At 41.2% G+C, this 21,458-nt stretch overlaps 1 protein-coding gene across 1 annotated transcript; it reads right to left on the bottom strand.

Moving 5' to 3' along the window:
- Nucleotides 1-1,532: 1,532 nt before the first annotated feature.
- On the bottom strand, nt 1,533-21,294 carry Trax (Translin associated factor X). The gene is made up of 4 exons (XM_080281784.1): nt 21,231-21,294; nt 15,635-15,867; nt 12,132-12,271; nt 1,533-3,544 (listed from the first exon to the last, which is right to left on the bottom strand). The coding sequence occupies exons 2-4, from the start codon at nt 15,847-15,849 to the stop codon at nt 3,075-3,077; spliced, it is 825 nt and encodes a 274-aa protein (XP_080137910.1). The 5' UTR covers nt 15,850-15,867; nt 21,231-21,294; the 3' UTR covers nt 1,533-3,074.
- Between the last annotated feature and the right edge of the window lie 164 nt (nt 21,295-21,458).

Below are 21,458 nucleotides of genomic sequence, written 5' to 3'. Positions count from 1 at the left end.
TGCGTTATATGGGGCCGAAACATGGAATATGGGTGTAGCAGAGAGGAAAAGTTTGAATGTAATGGAGATGAGGTGTCTGAGGATTATGTGTGGAGTGACGCATATGGATCGAGTGCGAAATGATGAATTGCGAAGGAGAACTGGAGTTGTTTGGGAGATGGTTGGTAGAGTTGAGCAGAGGGTGTTGCGATGGTTTGGTAATATGGAGAGAATGGATAATGAGCGATTGGTGAAAAAGATAACTAGATCTGATGTGAGAGGTGTAAGGCTGAGAGGAAGACCACGAATAGGATGGATGGACAGTGTGAAGAGAGCGCTGGATGCGAGAGGGATGTCTGTTGAGCAAGGAAGAGTGGCTGTGCATGACAGAAATAAATGGAGAGAAACTGTGAATGAATAAGTGATGACGCGGCCCTGAGGGGATATTCTCCCGCATTTGGTCTGATCAGCTAGTCAGGTCAGGTGCGGGTAAGGGGATGGGTCTGTTATGATGTGGCAGGGGTAAACCAGTTCTGCTGTTGGGCCCTGCTGCGGATGTCACTGATTGCATTGCACAATTGACCCTTGTGCGGTGTGGTGTGGTGCGGTGAGGATCTGTCCGTTCTCCCCTTTGGGGCTAAGATGCGAATGAATGTGTTTGAATGGATGAGTAAATGGGGAGTGTGTCGTCCTGTCTCAGCTACCTCCCTTTCCTTGGGGGAAGCAGCCTAGGTATATAGATAGATAGATAGATAGATTTCTTGGCACTCTGTTATCAAATATTACTGAATATTGGAAATGCATAGAGAAATGGCATTTATGAGTTCAAGTCATACTTAAACTATTTTCTATAAACATTTCCATTTTTTAATTCACATCATGGCAAAATCAAAACACTAATGAATTTCGTTTTCTTGACACAGGAAGTGAAGACGAACACAAATATCCTTGTATAATATATTTAAAAGCCAGACACAACTGAAAGATGTCTATGCATCAACAAATGACAAGCAAAATTAAGTGGAATCATAATACTTTTATCTAAATGTACAGATCAGAGGTGTCAAACATGTGAACCGTGGGCCACATGTGGCCCTCGAAGAGGAAATGAGTGGCCCACAATAACGTCAGGAAAAAATAAGATATAACAGAAAACCTCATAAAATTTGTCAAATTACCAAGCTAACAAATATTACAGCACTATCAGTTAATATTTATTGATAATCTGACTGATAAAAATACCATCATCATCATCCTCATCCTGACCTTTCCCACCCTAGGGCAGGGTGAAGAGTAGCAACATCCAGACAGCCCAAGTCTGCCCAGTCCAATGGGCCATGCTTCCATGCACTCATCATTCAAGCCCCCAGAATCCTGGCTCTATCTGATACACCAAAAACTTTCACCACATTCTACAGCTTCACAAAAACGTATCCAACAGAATTTATTGGCGAACAAACAAGTCACAACACTTTTATTCAAATATTATAACACTTGAGGCAGAATCCAATGCCAATGCAAGGGCTAGAAAGTGTATCGAACTTCAAATGTATGAATAGGCTGTGGCTTTGCTGTATGATATATTTTAGTTTAGGTAGACTTGGCCCTTGGATGATTAACAGAACTGAAGTGTGGCCCTTGGGAAGGATTGAGTTTGATACCACTAGTACAGATCAAGCTTTTAACTGCATACTGTCCAGTCAACATATCAATGTTCATGAATGTAAATAAAGACAATGTTTCTAGTTCTTCTTATAATCAACAGGCAATAAAATTAGATATACAGGTACCAGAATCTGAAAAGGCAAATGTTTTACATGCATGAATGCCTCATAAAATGGTAATTTAATGCATTCTGAAGATGAGGAAAAATAGCTGCAACACAAATTCTTCAGCTAAATCATATCACCTGCCTTCTTGTTATTTCTGATTTCCACTGTGCAACTGAGAAAAAACATACAGACCAGTTTCCAACAAAATCTGAACCCTGAAAAATCTTAAGTCTGAAGAATAAAATACAGTAGTAAACAGTACAGGTAGTCCTCACACGAAGTCTAGGATATGTGCAGGCAAAATTGCTACAATAAGTAAAACAGCTTTATGTGACACACACTTCTTGTTCATTATGGGAAGGAGGGGGAATATGACTTCAAAATAAATTTGTAATTAATATCATGGAACTTGATATGGAAAAATGGCATTAATTCATCAGCAACATATGAAACAACACTATATAAAAACACACACAACTAGTGCTATTTCTGGGCAATGCATGGTACACTAGGAGGTTTGTCTGAGAGGAAAGGGGAGGGTCATGACAAGGTGATATGAGACGAAGGCTGTAGGGGTCAGGAAGACTGTAATGAAGTCTCCAGTTACCGACAGCATTAAGACTGTTAATGTAATTTAAAACAAAAACAAAAAAAAGTTCAATAACAGTAATCATATATGTGTGGTTGCAAAAGACATGATATTGCAGCAATAACAGCATAATTATTCTAACAGACAAGTGCTCAAGAGTTGTATACTGACAACACTGCAGTTGGCTTGGCTTGTGAGGTAGAGCAAAAATTCCAAAGGCTTGAATGATTGAAGAATGTTAAATGCATTTTACTGGGCATAAAGTTTACAGCAGTTCTCCTACTTTCATACTTTCTATTTCCTTGCTTTTTGATCTTACCTCACCCCAATCTTGGGGGGGGGGGAGAGAGTCTGAGGTCAACACATATGCTAAGACACAGCCATATTCACTTACTACAAGTGAAACATGGAGTTTTTGCCTTGCAAATATCTTATACAAAATAGCTGGAAGCCACTTACTATGGTACTTTTGTTCTCAACTGTGCACCTATATTTCAACCCAGCATTACAAGGTTTCTCTTAAGTCAAATAAAACTATTAGGTATTATCAACATAGGGTAAAAATGGCAACATCATACTGAAAAGATGAAACAAGACACTCTTAGAGTACCCTTCCCTACACAAGGTCTCTCATAAAGTATGAATGTATGAAACATACAGAACCATACATCATAAAACATTTCCTGTATGACACTTATGTGTCATTCCTCTTAAACCAACAGACAAATTTCAAATCACATTAAGTGAACATTATTTTCATCTGCATCATACATAGCAAACACATCGCTTAGCATCTCAGCAGGCACTTCTGACTTTCTAAGTTGCAATGAGTAACAGGCTTCTTCAACTTTGTGCAAACTGGACCTGAACACCATCATTTTGTGATACAGCTCCTTGGCTGGAATATAGCCCAGCGAGAGGAAACCACCATGCATTGCTTTCAGCACATCACATATATGGTAACACTTGTCGAAGTCCCCAGTACTTACACATTTGATACAGAACCTCATCAGTTCCCCAGTGAGGTCAGCTACACCAAGAATGTATTCTTTGGGCCGTACCAGAACACTGAGTGGAACCAACGCATCCTCCCCACGTTCTTCCCCACCATATGTCACCCGTCGCTGCACCTCATCATGGCTTATGATACTTCCCGTTAACAGGAAATGATGAAATGACAATGCCTCTATGTACTCCTGGAGGCCTGGAAGGCAGAAAAGTGTCTGAGAAAACACTGATCTGAGTCATGGTGGTACAATACTCTATAAAGCAGACCATCTTTCAACACTGCTGTATTTGAACTGATTGTAAATCCATCAACTTATTACCACCTGAAAACAGTGAAAAGTAATCTTGTTGTTTTTAATGCATCAAAAGCTCAGTTCTTACACCTATCAACCCAACAGAATCTTCCACAGGAGTACCCACTAATGTTTAATAATATCCAGCTCAATTCTGCATTACCTTTAAACATTTTATCAGGATTTATCTTGGAAAGATCATATTACATCTTTTGTATAATCTGCTCCCGAGAGATTAGGTGTGTTAAGCTGACTCCGTACCTTCTTTACCCCTGCACAGTTGCCGACTTTATATAGGGGTTTTATTCGCCCCTGTGTAGAGTACAACTCCTGTGGGTGGGGAGGCTCCCCACATACAGCTCTTCTCAACAAGGTGAAGTCAAAGGCATTTCATCTCATTAACTCTCCTCCTCTTACTGGCTCCCTTCAACCTCTGTCTCTTCACTGCGCTGATGCATCTTTATCGCTTTTCTATTGCTGCTTCAGTGGTCACTGATCCTCAGAACTGTCTGGTTGCATCCCTCCACCACTACGATGGGCGCATAACACCTGTCTAGCAACAAACTCTCATCCCTTTTCTGTCCAACTCTCTAACGCAAAAGTCAACCGTTACTCCCATTCCTTCATGTATGCAACAGGTCAACTTGGAAACTGTCTCCCTCAGTCTGTATTTCCTATTTCCTATGATCTCCAGTTTTCCAATTGCAGTGTGTCCAGGCATCTTGAAATAAATGGATCTAGAATTTGGCTCTCTGTTGCATTGTGTTTGCTTTCTCTTGGAAGGAACAGTTTTTGGGCTCCTGGCCTTTGATTCCTTCTTCCTTGCATATATATATATATATATATATATATATATATATATATATGAAGGGTTATATACCATATTGCATATAAGCTCCAAAACATCACAACATTTTTCAAGCAACTGATACTCTAAGTCTGAAAGGTAATTTATATCAAGAAATATAACACACAGCCTCTGGATGATAGGATTGAAACTGTCTCGGTCAAAAGTGATGAGACACTGCATAAAAATATAAAAGAAAGAAGGTCCCATAATAAGAGGCATACATCAGGGGTCTGTCTTGAGCCTCGTTATTGTTTGTCATGGTGCTTGAAGCTCTCTCCCATGACTTCAGAAATGAAGTCCCATGAGATATGTATGTTGATGACTTGGTGTTGACAGCAGAGAATGAAAGGAAGGCAGAGGAAAGATTAGGAAATGAAGAGATGGAATAAGGCACAAATGAGAGCAAATGCAGATAAAACAAGTGATGATATCTAGGGCAGAGTGTGGCCATGTGCAGTTTGCCACAAGGGTTTGGGAAGTAACTCCAGCTTGTGCAGTGTTTGTGCTAAGTGGCTGCGTCAGAGATGTGATGGTATTAGAGGTAGATAGCAAAATTTTGTGTGTGCAGTGTGTCAGAATATGTACTATGTACAAACTGACAGATGTGAAAGGACTGATTTTGCTGAAGAGTCTCTTAAGTGTGCATGGAGTTCTGTTATTTGGGAAACATGTTATGTGGAGTAGACTATAGCACCAGTCAAGCAGGGCAGTACTCCCGAGGTGGATGAAAACCTGATGACAGGGAGAGCTGGAGCTCCCGTTTCATCAGTCCTCAGGACTAGCTCCTGACCATCCCCCTTTGCTGAACTTTTTCAGTGTCTCAGTAACACAGAGAGTGGGCCAGCATGCTCTGCAATACAAATTTCTCTACACCAAACTACATGCACAGTGCACACTACACTTCCTTTTCCAAAATTTAAAAAAAATCATGGCTACTCAACATTCAGCCTCGGAGTCCCCGGGGGGGGGGGGGCATAAATGCCCCCACCTTCTGCCCCTCTCCCGGTGACGACTTGAGCTGCCTGGAACCACTGTCTGACTCACTTCTTCATTTCTGCAACATTTGCAGCCTTTCCTCTAACTTTCGCTCTGTTGAGCACCACCTCTCCTACTTTAAACCTCACCTTCTCTTTCTAACCGAGACTCAGCTGTCTGAGGCAACTGACAGCAAACCCTTTTTTGTATCCTCCTACTTTCTCTATACTCATTTCAATGCCAAAGGTGGATGTTGTGTACATATACGCAACAACTTATCTTGCTCTCGTGTTCCAGAACTCGATTCTTCTGAATTCTCTACACTCTGGCTTCAGCTTTCCTGTCATTCTCTGACTAAATATATCTGTGCTGTTTACTTATCCCCTAATTCTACTGACTATCAAAAATTCTTTGACTAACTTACTTCTACGATGGAACACATTCTATCCATTTCCCCTTTCTCTGAAATCTCCAATTTAGCAGATTTCAATGTTCACCACCACCTTTGGCTCTCTTCTCCTTTCATTGACCCATCTGGTTAACAAGCCTACATCTTTTCTATCCTTAATGACCTAGAGCAGTTTGTACAGCACCCTACCCGTATCCCAGACTGCCTTGGAGAGAGCTCCAACATACTTAACCTCCTCCTTACAACTAATCCTTCTGCTTACACTGTTAATCTTTTCTCTCCATTGGGCTCCTCTGATCACAACCTTATCACCTTAACCTGTCCTATCACTCCAGTACAGCCTATGGAACCTCCAAAGAAACGTCGTCTGTGGCACTTTGGAGTTGCGGATTGGGAGGCCCTCAGGCAGTACAGTACTTCTTTGATTTTCCCTGAAATGATTATTGCTTCCATGGCCGGGAGCCATCTGAGTGTGCCTTGCGCATTACGGAGGTTATTCTTTCGGGCATGGAAGCATACATTCCTTTCTCATATCTTTTGTCTAACGAAAGAAAGCCTTGGTTTAATCACGCTTGTTCTAATGCTGGCCACAACAAGGAGAGGGCCTACAAAAGGTACCGGAGCAAACCCACCCCTGAATCACATCATCTTTACGTTTCTGTCTGGAACCGTGCTAAATATGTTGTTCACTATGCTAAAAATCATTTCACCTGTACTAAATGCTCTCAACTCTCCAACTCAAACTCTTCCCACTCCTTCTGGCACCTTGCCAAAAACCTTTCTAACAACTTTACCTCAACATCCTTCCCTCCACTTTCTACTCTGATGGTTCTGTAGCTATTTCTTCTACTGATAAAGCAAATCTCTTCAATCAGACTTTCTCCTCCAATTCCACCTTAGACGATTCCGGTGCTGTTCCTCCATCACGTCCCCCCTCTGACTTCCTCATGGCTGACATTAAAATTTCTCCAGCTGATGTATTTTCTGCCATCACTGGCCTCAATACTAACAAGGCATATGGGCCTCCTGTTGTTCTCAAGAACTGTGCTTCTGTGCTTACACCCTGCCTAGGTAAACTCTTTCGCCTTCTCTGTCAACTTGTACCTTTCCTTCTTGCTGGAAGTTTGGTCTCATTCAGCCAGTCCCAAAGAAGGGTGACCAGTCCCAACCCTCTACCTATTATCCAATTGCTTTAACATCCTGTATTTCAAAAGTTTTCGAGTCAATTCTTAATAGAAATTTTTAAGGCATCTTTCCTATCACAACTTTCTTTCTGATCATCAGTATGGGTTCCACCAGGGACACTCCACTGGTGATCTTTTCACCTACATTTCAGACTGCTGGTCATCCTCCTTTCAGGACTTTGGCAAAAGCTTTGCCATTGCACTTAACATCTCAAAGGCTTTTGATCAAGTCTGGTATAAATCTTTAATTTCCAAACTGCCCTCTTACAGTTTCTATCCTTCTATCTGTGCCTTCATCGCTAGCTTCCCTCGTTCTAAAGCCACTGTTGTAGATGGCCATCGTTCTTCTCCTAGATCTATGAACAATGGTGTTCCTCAGGGCTCTGTCCTATCACCAACTCTCTTCCTTTTATTCATCAATGACCTTCTAAGCTGTACATCTAACCCTATCCACTGAAACGCTGATGACTCCACCATTCACCTTTCCATTCGGTTCCCGCAACACCCATCTCTGCAGTTACTTCAACAAACAAGGGATGAGGCTATGGCACACCTAATGTCTGACCTGACTCGTATCTCTGACTGGGGTAAAAATAATCTGGTTGTTTTTAATGCATCTAAGACTCAGTTCTTACACCTATCAACCCAACAATATCTTCCACAGGTACACCCACGAATGTTTAATAATATTCAGCTTAATCCTGCATCACCTTTGAACATGCTTGGGGTTTCATTTACTCGGGACTTATCTTAAAAAGATCATATTACATCTCTTGTAAAATCTGCTTCCAAGAGATTAGGTGTGCTAAGCCAATTCCGTTCCTTCTTTACCCCTGCACAATTGTTGACTCTATACAGGGGTTTTATCCGCCCCTGTGTGGAGTACAACTCTCATGTGTGGGAAGGCTCCCCACATACAGCTCTTCTCAATAGGGTGGAGTCAATGGCTTTTCAACTAATTAACTCTCCTCCTCTTACTGACTCCCTTCAACCTCTCCTCTGTCTCTTCGCCACACTGTTGCATCTTTATTTCTTTTCTATCGCTACTTCAAAGGTCACTGCCCCTCTGAACTGTCTGCATGCATTCCTCCACCTCTACGACAGGCGCATAGCACCCGTCTAGCAGCAAACTCTCATCCCTTTTCTGTCTAACTCTCTAATGCAAGAGTTAACCGTTACTCCCAGTCCTTCATTTATGCAACAGGTCAACTCTGGAACTGTCTCCCTCTGTCTGTATTTCCTGCTTCCTATGATCTCCAATCTTTCAAACGCAGTGTGTCCAGGTATCTCGAAATGATCGGATCTTGAATTTGGCTCTCTCTTATGTTTTGTTTTTCTCTTGGAGGTAACTGTTATTGCAGGCTCATGGCCTTTGGTTCCTTCTTCCGCACATTGAAGGAAAAAAAAAAAAAAGGGCTGGAGTATGGCTACGATAAGGAGTGGTTGGATGAAGTTCAGGGAGCTTCTGTCCCTCCTAACACTGAGAGGGCATTCCCTCCGTGCTAAGGGATCTTTGTATGCAGAATGTGCTTAGAGTGTAATACTGTACTGTACTGTAATGAAACATGGGTGGTAACAGAATAGGACATTCACAGGTTCAAATGTACAGAATTGACAATGATTAGATGGATGTGTAGTACATTCTTGAATGTGAGGCCCGGGGGAAAAGGGAATAGGACTACAACTGAAGAGCTGAGAGGAAGGATGGGACTGGAATGTATTGGTGTTGCAGTGAGCAAGGGTAAACTTTGGTGATCTGGACATGTAGAGTGGATGGAAGACAACTGGGTTTGGTAAATGAGAAGAGTGAGCATCGGGGGTAGAGAAAAAAAAAAAAAAAAAAAAAAAAAAAGAGACTAGATCACAGAGAGTGACCTCAAGGAAAAGGGACAAAAGGGAGGCTGCCATGAGACTGTGCAACATGGAAAGTCACCATTAGGTGACCAAGTCTAACACAGAGAAGCATGTTGGAGCCTTTACAAATAATACACATACAGTGCCCTCGCACAGTGAATGTATTCATAGTAAACGATTCACCTAGTGAACAAGGAGGGGGTAATCAGGTCCACAAAATCTTAATGAACGAGTTGATCTCCAAGTGAACGAAATCGGGGAAAAGAGTAGGCCATAACCACTGTTTCCCATATTGAATGATTCCCCCCCCCCTCCCCAGTAGACGCTGCACAAGAGGTCAGATCTGAGCAACATGTTTAGCAGAATCCAATGGAGGACGAAGATCTGCCTATGTTAAAGATAAGTTAAATTCTAGTGACAGTGGATGTACTGAGAGAAGAGGTCAAGGCAAATGAAACCAGCTACCTCAGGACACAGGAAGTGCTCAGTGGAGTAGAAACCACTTTTCGTTATAAGACTGCCAGGCACGATACGGAATTCAACATGAGAAAACAAACGCTCATCACATGCTACTACTAAACTCAAGAATAACAGGTGCCAGTTGCCTCTGCATCGTCTGCTACACTTCCTGAAGAAGACGATAATGATGTGATCAGTGATGTCATCTTTGGACTTTGAAGGTTTTGTGGAAGAGGTGAATGGGAGAGGTGAATGGGGTTGAGGCACGTGGGGAAGTGGTTCAGTCAAGTGATGAGGGCAGGACTGGTGACGGGAACAAAGGAGTAGAAGGTGATGTGAAAGGATCACCTTAATTGTATCTCCCTGTCTCGGAACCACCTGTATTCAAGCCAGACAGGATTGCCATCTGCTCTACTTAAGGTAAATAATCATGTATTTTATATTTTATATATCTGTACTGTATGCATTTGAAATGTGTCCCTTAGTACATCACTATGGCTCAAAAAGTGGACTTTGAGGAAGCAGTGCCGCCCATATGCTATTTTTCCCATAAGATATGTTGTTCACAGTGAATGAATTCGCAGTGAACGAGCTCATCTGCCGCCCATAAATTCGTTCACTGTGTGAGGGCACTGTACACTGTATATTATACAAAGAGTTTAGTCAAACAACGATGAACGTGCCAAATCAATGTTTTGAGATAAAGTGTCAAAAAAAATTTCAATATAACTCATTAACCAGTAGCCCAATTTTAATAAACAATGTGTCAAAAATAAGGCTGGTAAAATACTTTATGACATAAAAATAAAATACAAAATATAAGATATATCAGGTTATAATGCTGTTCTGTATTAAACCCCATACCATGGTACCTCTATGGAAAAAAGAAAAAAAAAATGAAAATACAGTAACCACTTCCAAATCCTGCCTGTCTTCTTGGTTGATATGCCTCTAAGGTAGCACTAATTTGATTTTTCAAGACTTTTGTGAAAAGTTTGTAAACAATAGGTGGAAGAGTATCATCATCATCATCATCCAATCTTACATCGCCCCATGAGGAGCGTAAGAGCCCGGGACTAGGCAAGTTGGTCCTGACATTTAAGATGACAGTGACCAGCCTCACTCATCCCTGAGTGGCATTACATGAGCAATATACCCCAACCACCCCTTGGATATAAACCTTCACCGGCTCAATTCGACTGGAGTGCCATCATTACTCACTAAACAACCAGGTGCCAAAATCCGGTTATATGGTTACCACTCAGCGTAGTAAATGGTTTCCTGGTGTACAGGAAACCTTTTGGCTTGTCACTCAGTGTAGAGTCACCCACAGGCAGAATGAAGAGGAAAGAATGAAGGAAAGACAGACAGAAGAGGGAGTGTAAAGTCATCTGTAGGCAGCAGCACGAGGAAAGAATGAAGAAAAGAAAGACAGAAGAGGATGGAAGGAAAGAAGGATGGAGGAGAGGAAAGGGCAGACACCCAAGTGCAACACTACAATGAGTGAGTGAATGGTGAGTGCCCCCACCTACCACTTAACTGCAAGATATGTATTGGGGTCTTTGATGTCACCTTTTTTATGAAGCTGAATGGGGGTTGTATATTTTCAAGATTTGGGTACAGCTCTGACTTCTAAACATTTCATAAATAGCTTTGCTAGTTCATTTAAAGCACAGTCACCTCCACCATTAATAAAATCAGCAGTAATACAATCATCACCTGCTGCTTTAACCCTCATCATTACTCTCATTCTTTATTTCATCTATTGTAATGAAAAGGATGACTATGTCTAATGTTTCTCTAGCCTAATTCTTTGGCCACAGTACTGCTACATTAAAGTTTTGTAAACAATTATTCTGCCTGACAACTTCATTTCATTTCTTTGTTGCTTCTCCATTGGAGTCTCTGAGAGAAACATTTGGTTTCTTCCTATACCAAGCCTCTGCCTGGTTGCTTTCAGACTTCCTTCATTCCTTAAAGTTTCTTCAATTTCATTTTAAAATATCTTCATTTTTTTTTTCTTCTTCAGTTTTCTTGCACTTACAGTCATGTTCTTTCTCTTCTTTTGTAGTTCCTTTGAACTTTCAGTGAGCTTGCTGCTGTTTTCTCATGGTTTTCTGTCTCCTGCTTCTAGGGCTGCTTTGTTTATGCATGAGAAGTTTTTCGCTAATTTGTTCTGTGTCAATATTTGCGTCAGCCATCTACTGTGAGTATTTATTCTGAACTTACAAGTTAAATTCTGCTGTCTTGTGCCTCACTGCTACAAAGTTTGGCTGTTCTCTTTGAATTAGCCTCTCCCTTTTTCTTCTGAGATCTAGTGTTACTTGGCATCTAAGAACAAGCTATATATATACAAAATCTGTTAGTAGAGTAGAACATAGTTTGTTTAACTTTGGGTAGGAGTACGGTATGGTGCCTGGTAATCCCAAGCTGGGGATATTTTCATACGGCAGGAACCATCAAGGTTACCAGAATGTTCAAAGTGCAGACATTTCATTGAAAAGCCTCAGCCTTTCCAGGTCTAAGAAGTCCCTGGGACATTTAACTGCTACTGGTGGTCATACAAGGGTAATACACTCCTTTCTAGCAAGTGTATCCATTCAATGAGGGCAGAAACAAAACCAAAGTGACTATTGCAATTGATCAGGTAAGTCAATCCCATATTACCTCTCTGGAGCACAAGGGCCTGAGGGTAGATTATCATAGTTCAGAATATTTAAGGGTAGCTATGAAAAATGAAAATGGTGAAAGTACAATACCTGCAGTGTAGGCATTAACAAACTGGTATGGGTCCTCATCACACAGCTCCATGGCAATATGCTTCAGTAAGGTCTGCTCCACTTCTCTTAAGTCACCACCAGCAGTACTTAGTAGTCCTTCACGCTCTTCCTCTGATAATCTACATAAAAAGTATAAAGCAGTGCCATCAAACCAATGTACTGTACTCAGTTACAGGCACAAAAAATATTGTACATGACAGTGCCATGCTGGAAGATTGTATCATTTATACAAGATGACATCATGGCAGGGCTGGATTTACATCACAAGCCACCCTAGACCAAGCAACACAGACCACTCTTCTGAGTTAATGAACAGGGTACAGTCTCCTGAAAATGTGTCAGCCTTTCAAGGGCCTAATGTTTCAGGAAATGCATATGACATACATGGCAGGTTCAATAGCATCTGTATTTATGACAGTGGTCTGAACATTCTTTCTTTTTCTTTCATCCTGATAAACATCAAAATGGCTGTACTGCATACCACCTACTCTCAATTATACATGATCTGCCATTTATTTTTTATGCCATATTCAAATCTAATACAGTTATTTGTAGTCCCACTGATTTATGTAACACAGACAATGTCTGTTCCAAAAGTTGGGTTGCCAAGAAACAACATACACTAATTCCCTGTTTACCTCATGATCCAGCCAAGGCCCAGTCAGACAATGCATTTTTCAGATACTGCTGTTCTACCCCAAAAAAACCTACATGGGGGTACAACCCACTACAAAACCCTACAGAGGTCTCCCTGTCAATAGGTTAATTTGCCTCAATACCGATTTTCTAAATTCCCCCTTTTTATATTCATTACTGTATTTCGTAGCATGTAAGACACTGTTTTGTGACATGCAACCTAATTCTGGAAGGACACTTCTGAGAAAAAGTTTGTCTGGAGCAATACTGCAGAAAGCACTGATTGATATGAGTGATTTTCACCCAAATACACGCTCAACTTTCAGAATTTCCATTCAGCACTATTCATCAATCATTGGTTTCTTATATATATATATATATATATATATAAATCACAAAAAGTTCCTTAGTGCCACCCTGTCACCTTAAATCTGCTTGTGTTCATTAATTCTCCTATTTCATTTGTATAAGAGCTAACTGGCATTAATGATCTCCTCTTTTACAGTGTAATCAATATATCCATTGGTAAATAATAATAAATGCTAATTTTGTTGAGATAACCTAAAAACTACTGTATACAGTTCTCCCTTCGAATTCGTGGGTTTGCGAGTATAAGTGGCTGGGGAATGGCTGGGAGAAGGAGGGAGGTGAGAAGACAGGAAGAAATCAGTAGGATAGAAGTTGTGGAAGCAATGAAGAAAGTTAAATCTGGGAAAGCCCCAGGAATTGATGGAGTGTGTGGTGAAATGCTGAAGCATGGGGGAGAGATAGTAGTAGAATGGATGTGGAAGATGTGCAGATTAGTCTGGGAGGAAGGTAGAGTCCCGGAGGATTGGAAGTCAGGTATAATTATTCCCTTGTACAAAGGAAAAGGGGAAAAAGAAGTGTGTGGTAATCATAGGGGCATTTGACTTCTTAGTATAATAGGAAAAGTGTATGGTAGGATACTTACTGACAGAGTTAGAGAAAGAACAAAGAAATTAGTTGGAGAAGAACATGGAGGCTTTAGGAAGGGAAGAGGTTGTGTAGATCAGATATTCATTCTTAGATCTTTAGTGGAAAAGTTTCTAGAGAAGGGAAAGAAGTTGTACGCGGCATTCATGGATTTGGAGAAAGCATATGACAGGGTGGATAGACAAGGACTGTGGAAAGTGTTAAGAATATATGGAGTAGATGGGAAGTTGTTGAATGCTGTGAAGAGTATGTACGATGGTGCGAAGGCTGCAGTGCATGTGGATGGTGAACTAAGTGAATTTTTCTCTTTGAAAGTTGGGTTGAAACAGGGATGTGTCATATCTCCATGGTTGTTCAATCTGTACATGGATGGGGTAATAAAAGAGGTACAAGGTAGGGTAGTGGATGCTGGAGTGGCCCTGGTGAGAGAGGATAGTGTTTGGAAACTCCCTGTACTGTTGTTTGCAGATGATACTGTGTTGTTGAGTGAAGACGAAAGGGAGCTGCAAGGCTTGGTGGATGAGTTTGGGAGAGTGTGTAAGAAACTAAGAAACGGAATCTGAAGGTGAATGTAGGGAAGAGTAAAGTGATGGTCTTTGAGAGAGGTGAAGTCAGTGAATGTACAGCGAGGTTGGATGGTGAGGAATTGGAAAATGTGAGTACGTTTAAGTACTTGGGTAGTGTGATGAGTAAGGATGGAGGTTTGGAGGGTGAAGTGCTTGAAAGGGTACAGCAGGGAAGAAAGGTTGCTGGTTCTTTGAAAGCAGTGATAAGAAACAGGGAAGTGAGCATGGAAGTGAAAAAGTTACTACATGACAGTATTGTGATACCAACTCTAACGTACGGAAGTGAAGCTTGGATGTTGTTGGATGGACACAAGTCAAGAGTGAGAGCAGTGGAAATGAGTTATTTAAGAGGAGCCTGTGGAGTCACATGGAGAGATAGGCTGACGAATGAGGATATAAAGGAACGTTGTGGTGTTGATGTGGATGTGATAGGGAGCGTTATGAGGAACACACTGAGGTGGTTTGGCCATGTGGAGAGGATGGAGGGTGAAAGACTGACGAAGAGAGTGTATGTGAGTGAGGTGGAGGGGGGAAGAGGGAGGGGGAGGCTGAGGATGAGATGGAGGGATGGGGTGGTGAGGTATATGAGAGAGGGGGGTGTGAGTTGGGAGCAGGGCAGTGAAATGGCGGGGGACAGGGCGACTTGGAGGCGATTTGTTTGTGGCCACCCCAAACGAGATTGAGACGTCTGGCAATAGATAGATAGATTTCACCTATATTGATGAAAGTAGTGTACTTAGCAAAATATATAACTATCAGACAGAACACACATGCTTGTAAAGTCAAAGAAATTCAGATCATCACTGGCCACAAACACAAGCAACAGAATGAGTTTCAATACGAACACCTACGACTGTGATCTTGAATAAACATGACAAAATATGACATCATTATAAAATTCAGTTTCATTAGTAAAATAAGTACATTCATGTGTTCCCAGTGTCAGTTAATGGGTTAAATGGGAAGCCTAACCCTTGTCATGTGCTACATGCTATAAAAAATTAAATGTCTACAAAATGGATTCACAAAATGCAGCTTGAGACTACCAAATTAGTTTTATATCCATGCTATACACCTAACAATCTGAACAGTCTGCCATACATTAAACTGCAGTATATATCTGTATGGTACAGTATTGTAAGACAGCTATTTCATTCTGGCTGGGGTAGTTATTTCATTCTAACCTATATAATAATCTCTACATATTTACTGAAATGCTAGTTTTTAACATAAATGTAAGATTTTTAGGGCTGGTGTAAGGGAGTTTGGAGGATTAGGAGGAGGTAGCACCCAGTAATACATCAACCAAACAAAAGCTGACCTCACCCTGGAATTCGCTGAAGAGAGAAGATAATGCGCTTGCTTCTGACAGTAATATCACGGCTGGTCTTGTAAACTCGTTCATACTTGTCATTTTTCTGATCGAGAGCTCTGGAATACCTCCGGAAAAGCTCCATTAATGGTGTGTCCTGGACTATGGTGATGGTGGAGGTGACAGATAAGCCTGCTCCTGCTTCATTGCTCACTACTGCCTCTGCCATTGTTGAGGACAGAAGGCTCTGAAAATAATGTGTTCAACTGTCACACAAACTACATTCAGTAATTACTACCAATGTACTGCTTATCTACTACAATACTGTATAAGCACTCCTCATTAAAAGTCAAGCATGCACTTCACAATTCAGTATCACAACTTTTGCCAAGAACAGAGCAGCCTCGTTATGCAATAGGGTTGCATCAAGTAAAGACTTACTTCATGACGAATTATCACAATGAGGTCAATACTGTATAACTATCAAAAACCTTATGACATTTTACGTGTATACTTTGAGTAAAAACAGAAAATAATAAAACGACACGAGCGAAAAATGTGTAGCCGTGGGTGAGGCAGGGAAAGAATGTTTTTTATCTTGCGTGCGGGTGAAGAGGAGTATTCTACGTTTGTCATCTAATTACTGCAAAACTATTGGATGTATCAATTTCCTGTAAGAACCATATTTGCCATTTCCTCCTCACTCAACCTCACTGTACATTCACTGACTTAAATTCTCTTGAAGTCCATAACTTTATTCTTCCCTACATTCACCTTTAGATTCTGTTTCTTACACACTCTCCCAAACTCATCCACCAAGCCTTGCCGTTCCCTTTGTCTTCACTCTGCAACACAGTATCATCTGCAAACAACAGTACAGGGAGTTTCCAAACACTACCCTCTCTCATTAGGCCACTCCAACATCCACTGCCCTACCTCGTATCTCTTTTATAACCCCATCCAAATACAGACTGAATAACCATGGAGACATGACATCCCTGTTTCAATCCAACCTTTAAAGAGAAAAATTCACTCAGTTCACTAACTACATGCGCTGCAGCCTTAGCACCCTCATACATACTCTTCACAGCATTCAACTACTTCCCATCTACTCCATATATTCTTTTCACAGCATTCAACTACTTCCCATCTACTCCATATATTCTTAATACTTTTCACAATCCTTGTCTATCCACTCTGTCATATGCTTCCTCCAAATCCATGATGGCTGCATACAACTTCTTTCCCTTCTCTAGAAACTTTTCTACTTAAGATCTAAGAATGAAAATCTGATCTACACAACTTCTTCCCTTCCTAACATCTCCCTGTTCTTCTCCAACTACAGTAATTCCTCTGTTATTTCCCTAACTCTGTCAATAAGTATCCTACAATATACTTTTCCTATTGCACTAAGACAAATGCCCCTATGATTACCACATTCTTTTTACCCATTTCCTTTGTACAGGGGAATAATTATACCTGATTTCTAATCCTCTAGCACTTTACCTTCCTCCTAGGCCAATCTGCACATCTTCCACATCCATTCTATTACTATGTCTCCCCCATGCTTCAGCATTTCACCACACACTCCATCAATTCCTGGGGTTTCCCCATTTTGACTTTCTTCAGTGCTTCCACAACTTCCATCATACTGATTTCTTCCTCTCTTCTCACATCCCTCCTTCTCCCAGCCATTCCCCAGCCACTTATACTTGCATTAGTTTCATTCTCCATTTTCAATAATTCCTTAAAGTGTTCTCTCCATCTGCTCACTCTTTCTCCTCTCTCCACCAGTAATCTACCATTTATATCTTTCACTCCCCGACTAACTTCTTTGACACCCTGTCCAACACTCTTTACCTCTTTCCAGTACATTTTCTTACATTCCCTCCACTTTACATTGAAATTCCTTCTGAATTCCCCATCCACTCTCTTCTTACTCTCTCATACAGTACTAATATTTTCACCTCTCTCTTCCTCTCTACATATGACTCTCTTTTGTTTCTCAACTTCTTCCACACCCGTTTCTCATCCACTCACTATGTGTTTTCTTCTTATGAGCCACAGCCTGTCTCACCTCTTCATTCCACCATGCTCTTTCCTGAATCCCCTTTCGTCTTCTCTTCACCCGACACACAATCTCACATACTGCACATATTTCTTCTGTGAATATCTTGCACACATCTTCTACGTCCCCCATCTGCTCCAATCCATATTTATCCAATCACTCCTCCACTTCTCTCTTATATTCTGCCTTTTTTCCATCTCTTGTAACCTTTCCACCCTCCTTGTATTAACACCTTCCTCCTGTCCTTCCCTTCTTCTATTCCTCCACTTCATTTGGACCTTGATTCTCACCACCATCATGTGGTGGTCAGAAACTCCACTTCCCCAACCTCTATATATATGCTCTTCCACCATTACACACCATGTCATCCTATCGTCCACACACACACAATCGAGCACTGCCTTCCATTCATTCAGTTCACCACCCACCCTTCTCATCACTTGCCATGTATACCTGTGGATTATCTTGTGTCTGAAGAGGGTATTGGCTATCACCAACTCCCTCATGGCACAATTGTCCACTAAAGCACTGCCATTCTCATCCATCTCTGCAGGCACACCCCACTCACCAACTACTCCATCCACCTACACATTCCCTACTTTTCCATTCATATCTCCAATCAAAAACACTCTCTCATTCCTTTTAAACTTTCCCATGCACGCTTCCACATACGTCCAGAACTCTTCTGTTTGCACGATCTTGCACTGGCGCATACACACAGACAATCGTCCACATTTGTGGCCCAACATTCAATCCTACCCACACAATCCTTGAGCCAACTGATCCTTACTATCTTCTATATGAAGCATTTTAATTTAACCACCAAGAACTATTCTGTTAACCTGTATCATGTTTTAATGGATATCTCCTCTGTGATGCACATAAACATTTATGACTGCACCTACCTTCACCATCACATGGTCATTTGGCAATTGCCAAACGCGCCATGACTAACGAATGCTCTTAACCCACGGTACTGTTTTGGTGCAAGTTATACCTAATGTACATTTTAGTTTGCATGCTGTGAGGTAGGTTATAATACTTGGTGGGTGTGGGGAGTGAAACCCCCCAGCTGGGTTCAAATGACTCCAGTTGAGCTTCCACTGCTATTTGTGGTGCTTAAAACTGTATACTTTTGAGTGTTTCATGTCCTAATGTCACATCCAGTCTGCGGGATTGGCAGTAAACAGGTGATCGTGGGCATTTAGGCGGCTCTCTGCAATATCACTAAGTAGGTATTGTTTGATCAAAACTATCTGACTGAGAATCAAATGTTAACCACCTGTGATGTACAGTATCTAGTGCTAAAATAATTTCCCTTGTGAATGTGGATGTAAAAGAAACCCTCTCAAATCACTGCATCACAGTCATTTTTCTTTACACTTCTTTCTATATAATGAATTGGGTGTTCTCAGTCCCAGGTGGTGTGTCTAATAACCACTAACAATGACATTTCACACACCCCGCATACCAAGGCATATGGTGGAGCGACACGACCAGAAGTCCGCCTTCCACAGTAACATCTACCTGTGCATAGAAAAAATGGAGAAATGAATTCCCCGAGCTAGGCAACTAAGGCCATATAGCCCAGCTGGGGTTACAGGAGGGAGCTACCCCTCCCGGCAATGGTAGCCCGGGCGAGGCTCGAACTTGCGACCATAACTAACAGTCCAGGAGCCAGGGACTTGTAAGTACCCAGAATGTTGAATATTGTATGAACTTACCTCAAAAACCTCATTTTATACTTCTTTTGCATTAAGTCTTTTATGTTCCTTATTGGTGTGATTTGGGTCTTAAATAGGTGCTATGCATGTCCAGAGGGAGTTGTATAGGTGTATTTCTGAGTTAGGGTCCATAAGTACAAGTCCAGAAGCTGGGGCCCAATAATCAGGACAGGACCACTATCCGGACCTGCCTATGGCTCTATTATGTCGGATATTGGAGGGATTACTTTATTCCTTTTTTATTATTATTTTTTTTTTAATGTGTCCGACTCTGGGCAAAGGCTTCAGGGCCTATATCTCGGGGGGCAGTAGCCTAACCCAAGGCCCAGTAGTCCTCCTACACCTCCACATGTCACCACTTCGGCGCTAACACCCACCGTCCATAGTGAATACATGCTAGGGCTGTCTCATACAGGACTGGTGTATTGATATTAGCAGGGGTATTTTTACGACATGTTGGCGGGTCATCTGGTAGATCAGGAAAGTCTTCATTTTATGAAATTCAAATCCTTAAACTGTCCCCTGCCCCAGCCGGGATTCGAACCTGGGTCCATCAAGACTGCAGGCAGTCTTACTACCGATTCAGCTACTGCCCCCCCCAAATGACGTTTATTTACAGTATTTATATATATATATATATATATATATATATATATATATATATATATATATGGATGGCTATTTAATTCTCTAATAAGGCTATATAATGTTATGTCTCTTTTTTTCCAATAATGACAGCGACTTTTCATAAATACCACAACACTTGGCAATGTTGCATTCCAACGTTGCCACGCTTGTAAGGGTAGAGTGACCGTGTTAATCCAGGTCATTTCCACTCTGGCCGCCACCTGAGAGGGATGCACTTAGTCCTGCTACTCACTCTCGTGTGCTCCACAGTAGAGAAAAAGAACTCATTTACAACGTAAATAAGTATTTTTTTAGAGGAGAAGGCAAACAGAGGACCTATAATTGTTCCCTCAAAAGCTGTTGATTAGGCCTCCTGGAAAAAAAAAAAAAAAAAACACGCCTTGACTTTTACCTCAAAGGTGGTGTGGAAAAAAAGTCAAAATTATAAAGTACAAATAAAACATCATACTTTAAGGAAAGTATCACATTCATAAGAAAAACATAATGTTGACAGACAGACAGTAACAGAGAGAGAGAGAGGAGGGAAAGGGAATGGAGATAAGGAGGATAGGCAGACAGCGAGGGAGGGAGGTTGGAGAGGCCGGAGATAAGGGAGAAAAGGCAAGAAGGAGGAAGGGTGGGAGGGATTGTGGTGGAAATTGATTAGGAGCACAACAAGACAGCCAGGACGCTTTTCCTCAACATCAGAAAAGGTGTGGAAAATATATCAAAATAAACCACAAATAAAACATCATGCTTTAAGGTGAAAATCACATAATAAAAAAAATGTTAGAAAGAGAGAGACAGTCAGTCAGGAGGCTTTTCCTCAAATTTTAATAATTCATAAAACCGTATACTTTATACAAAAAGAAATCTACAAAAAATGCAATTTCTATATGCAGAGAGAGAGAGTGGTGTGCTGGGAGGAAGAGCTGTCATTTGCGCCTTTTCTCTAATCCGATTAAGTTGCCCAGGTAAGGCAACACTGTGGGACGGGGACTCCCCAAGAGAGACAAAGCCCAAACGCGCTTCATAAAATAAATGGACCATAGTAGAACAGTATCCAAGTGTCAACCGTATCTAAGGTATTTCAACTAACAACAACGTTGACACGAGGTCTTGTTCATCTATTCAACTTCACAGTATACTCTAGAACTTATTTTCATTGATATAAGTTACAAAATAACTTACCGAAGCAAGAGTATAACCTACGAAAGACAAAGTAATCTACACCGCTTTGAAGGCTCGAGGCTCGAGCAATCAAGTGTCAACAATCCACAGGAAATAGATCTTTGTAAACTTTAGTAATTTATGTCGGATGATGATATATAACTCACCGTGAATAAGTTTACTTATATTAATTAACATAAACACTCAAATATTTATATACATAAACACTGGATCACTTCTTATATATAT

This window comes from Coenobita brevimanus, chromosome 91, assembly GCF_032717465.1.
Source record: "Coenobita brevimanus isolate Jiangsu-jjx chromosome 91, ASM3271746v2, whole genome shotgun sequence".
NCBI lineage: Eukaryota > Metazoa > Arthropoda > Malacostraca > Decapoda > Coenobitidae > Coenobita > Coenobita brevimanus.
The sequence above is the reverse complement of the archived record's forward strand: the minus strand, read 5'-3'. Positions and strand labels throughout refer to the sequence as shown.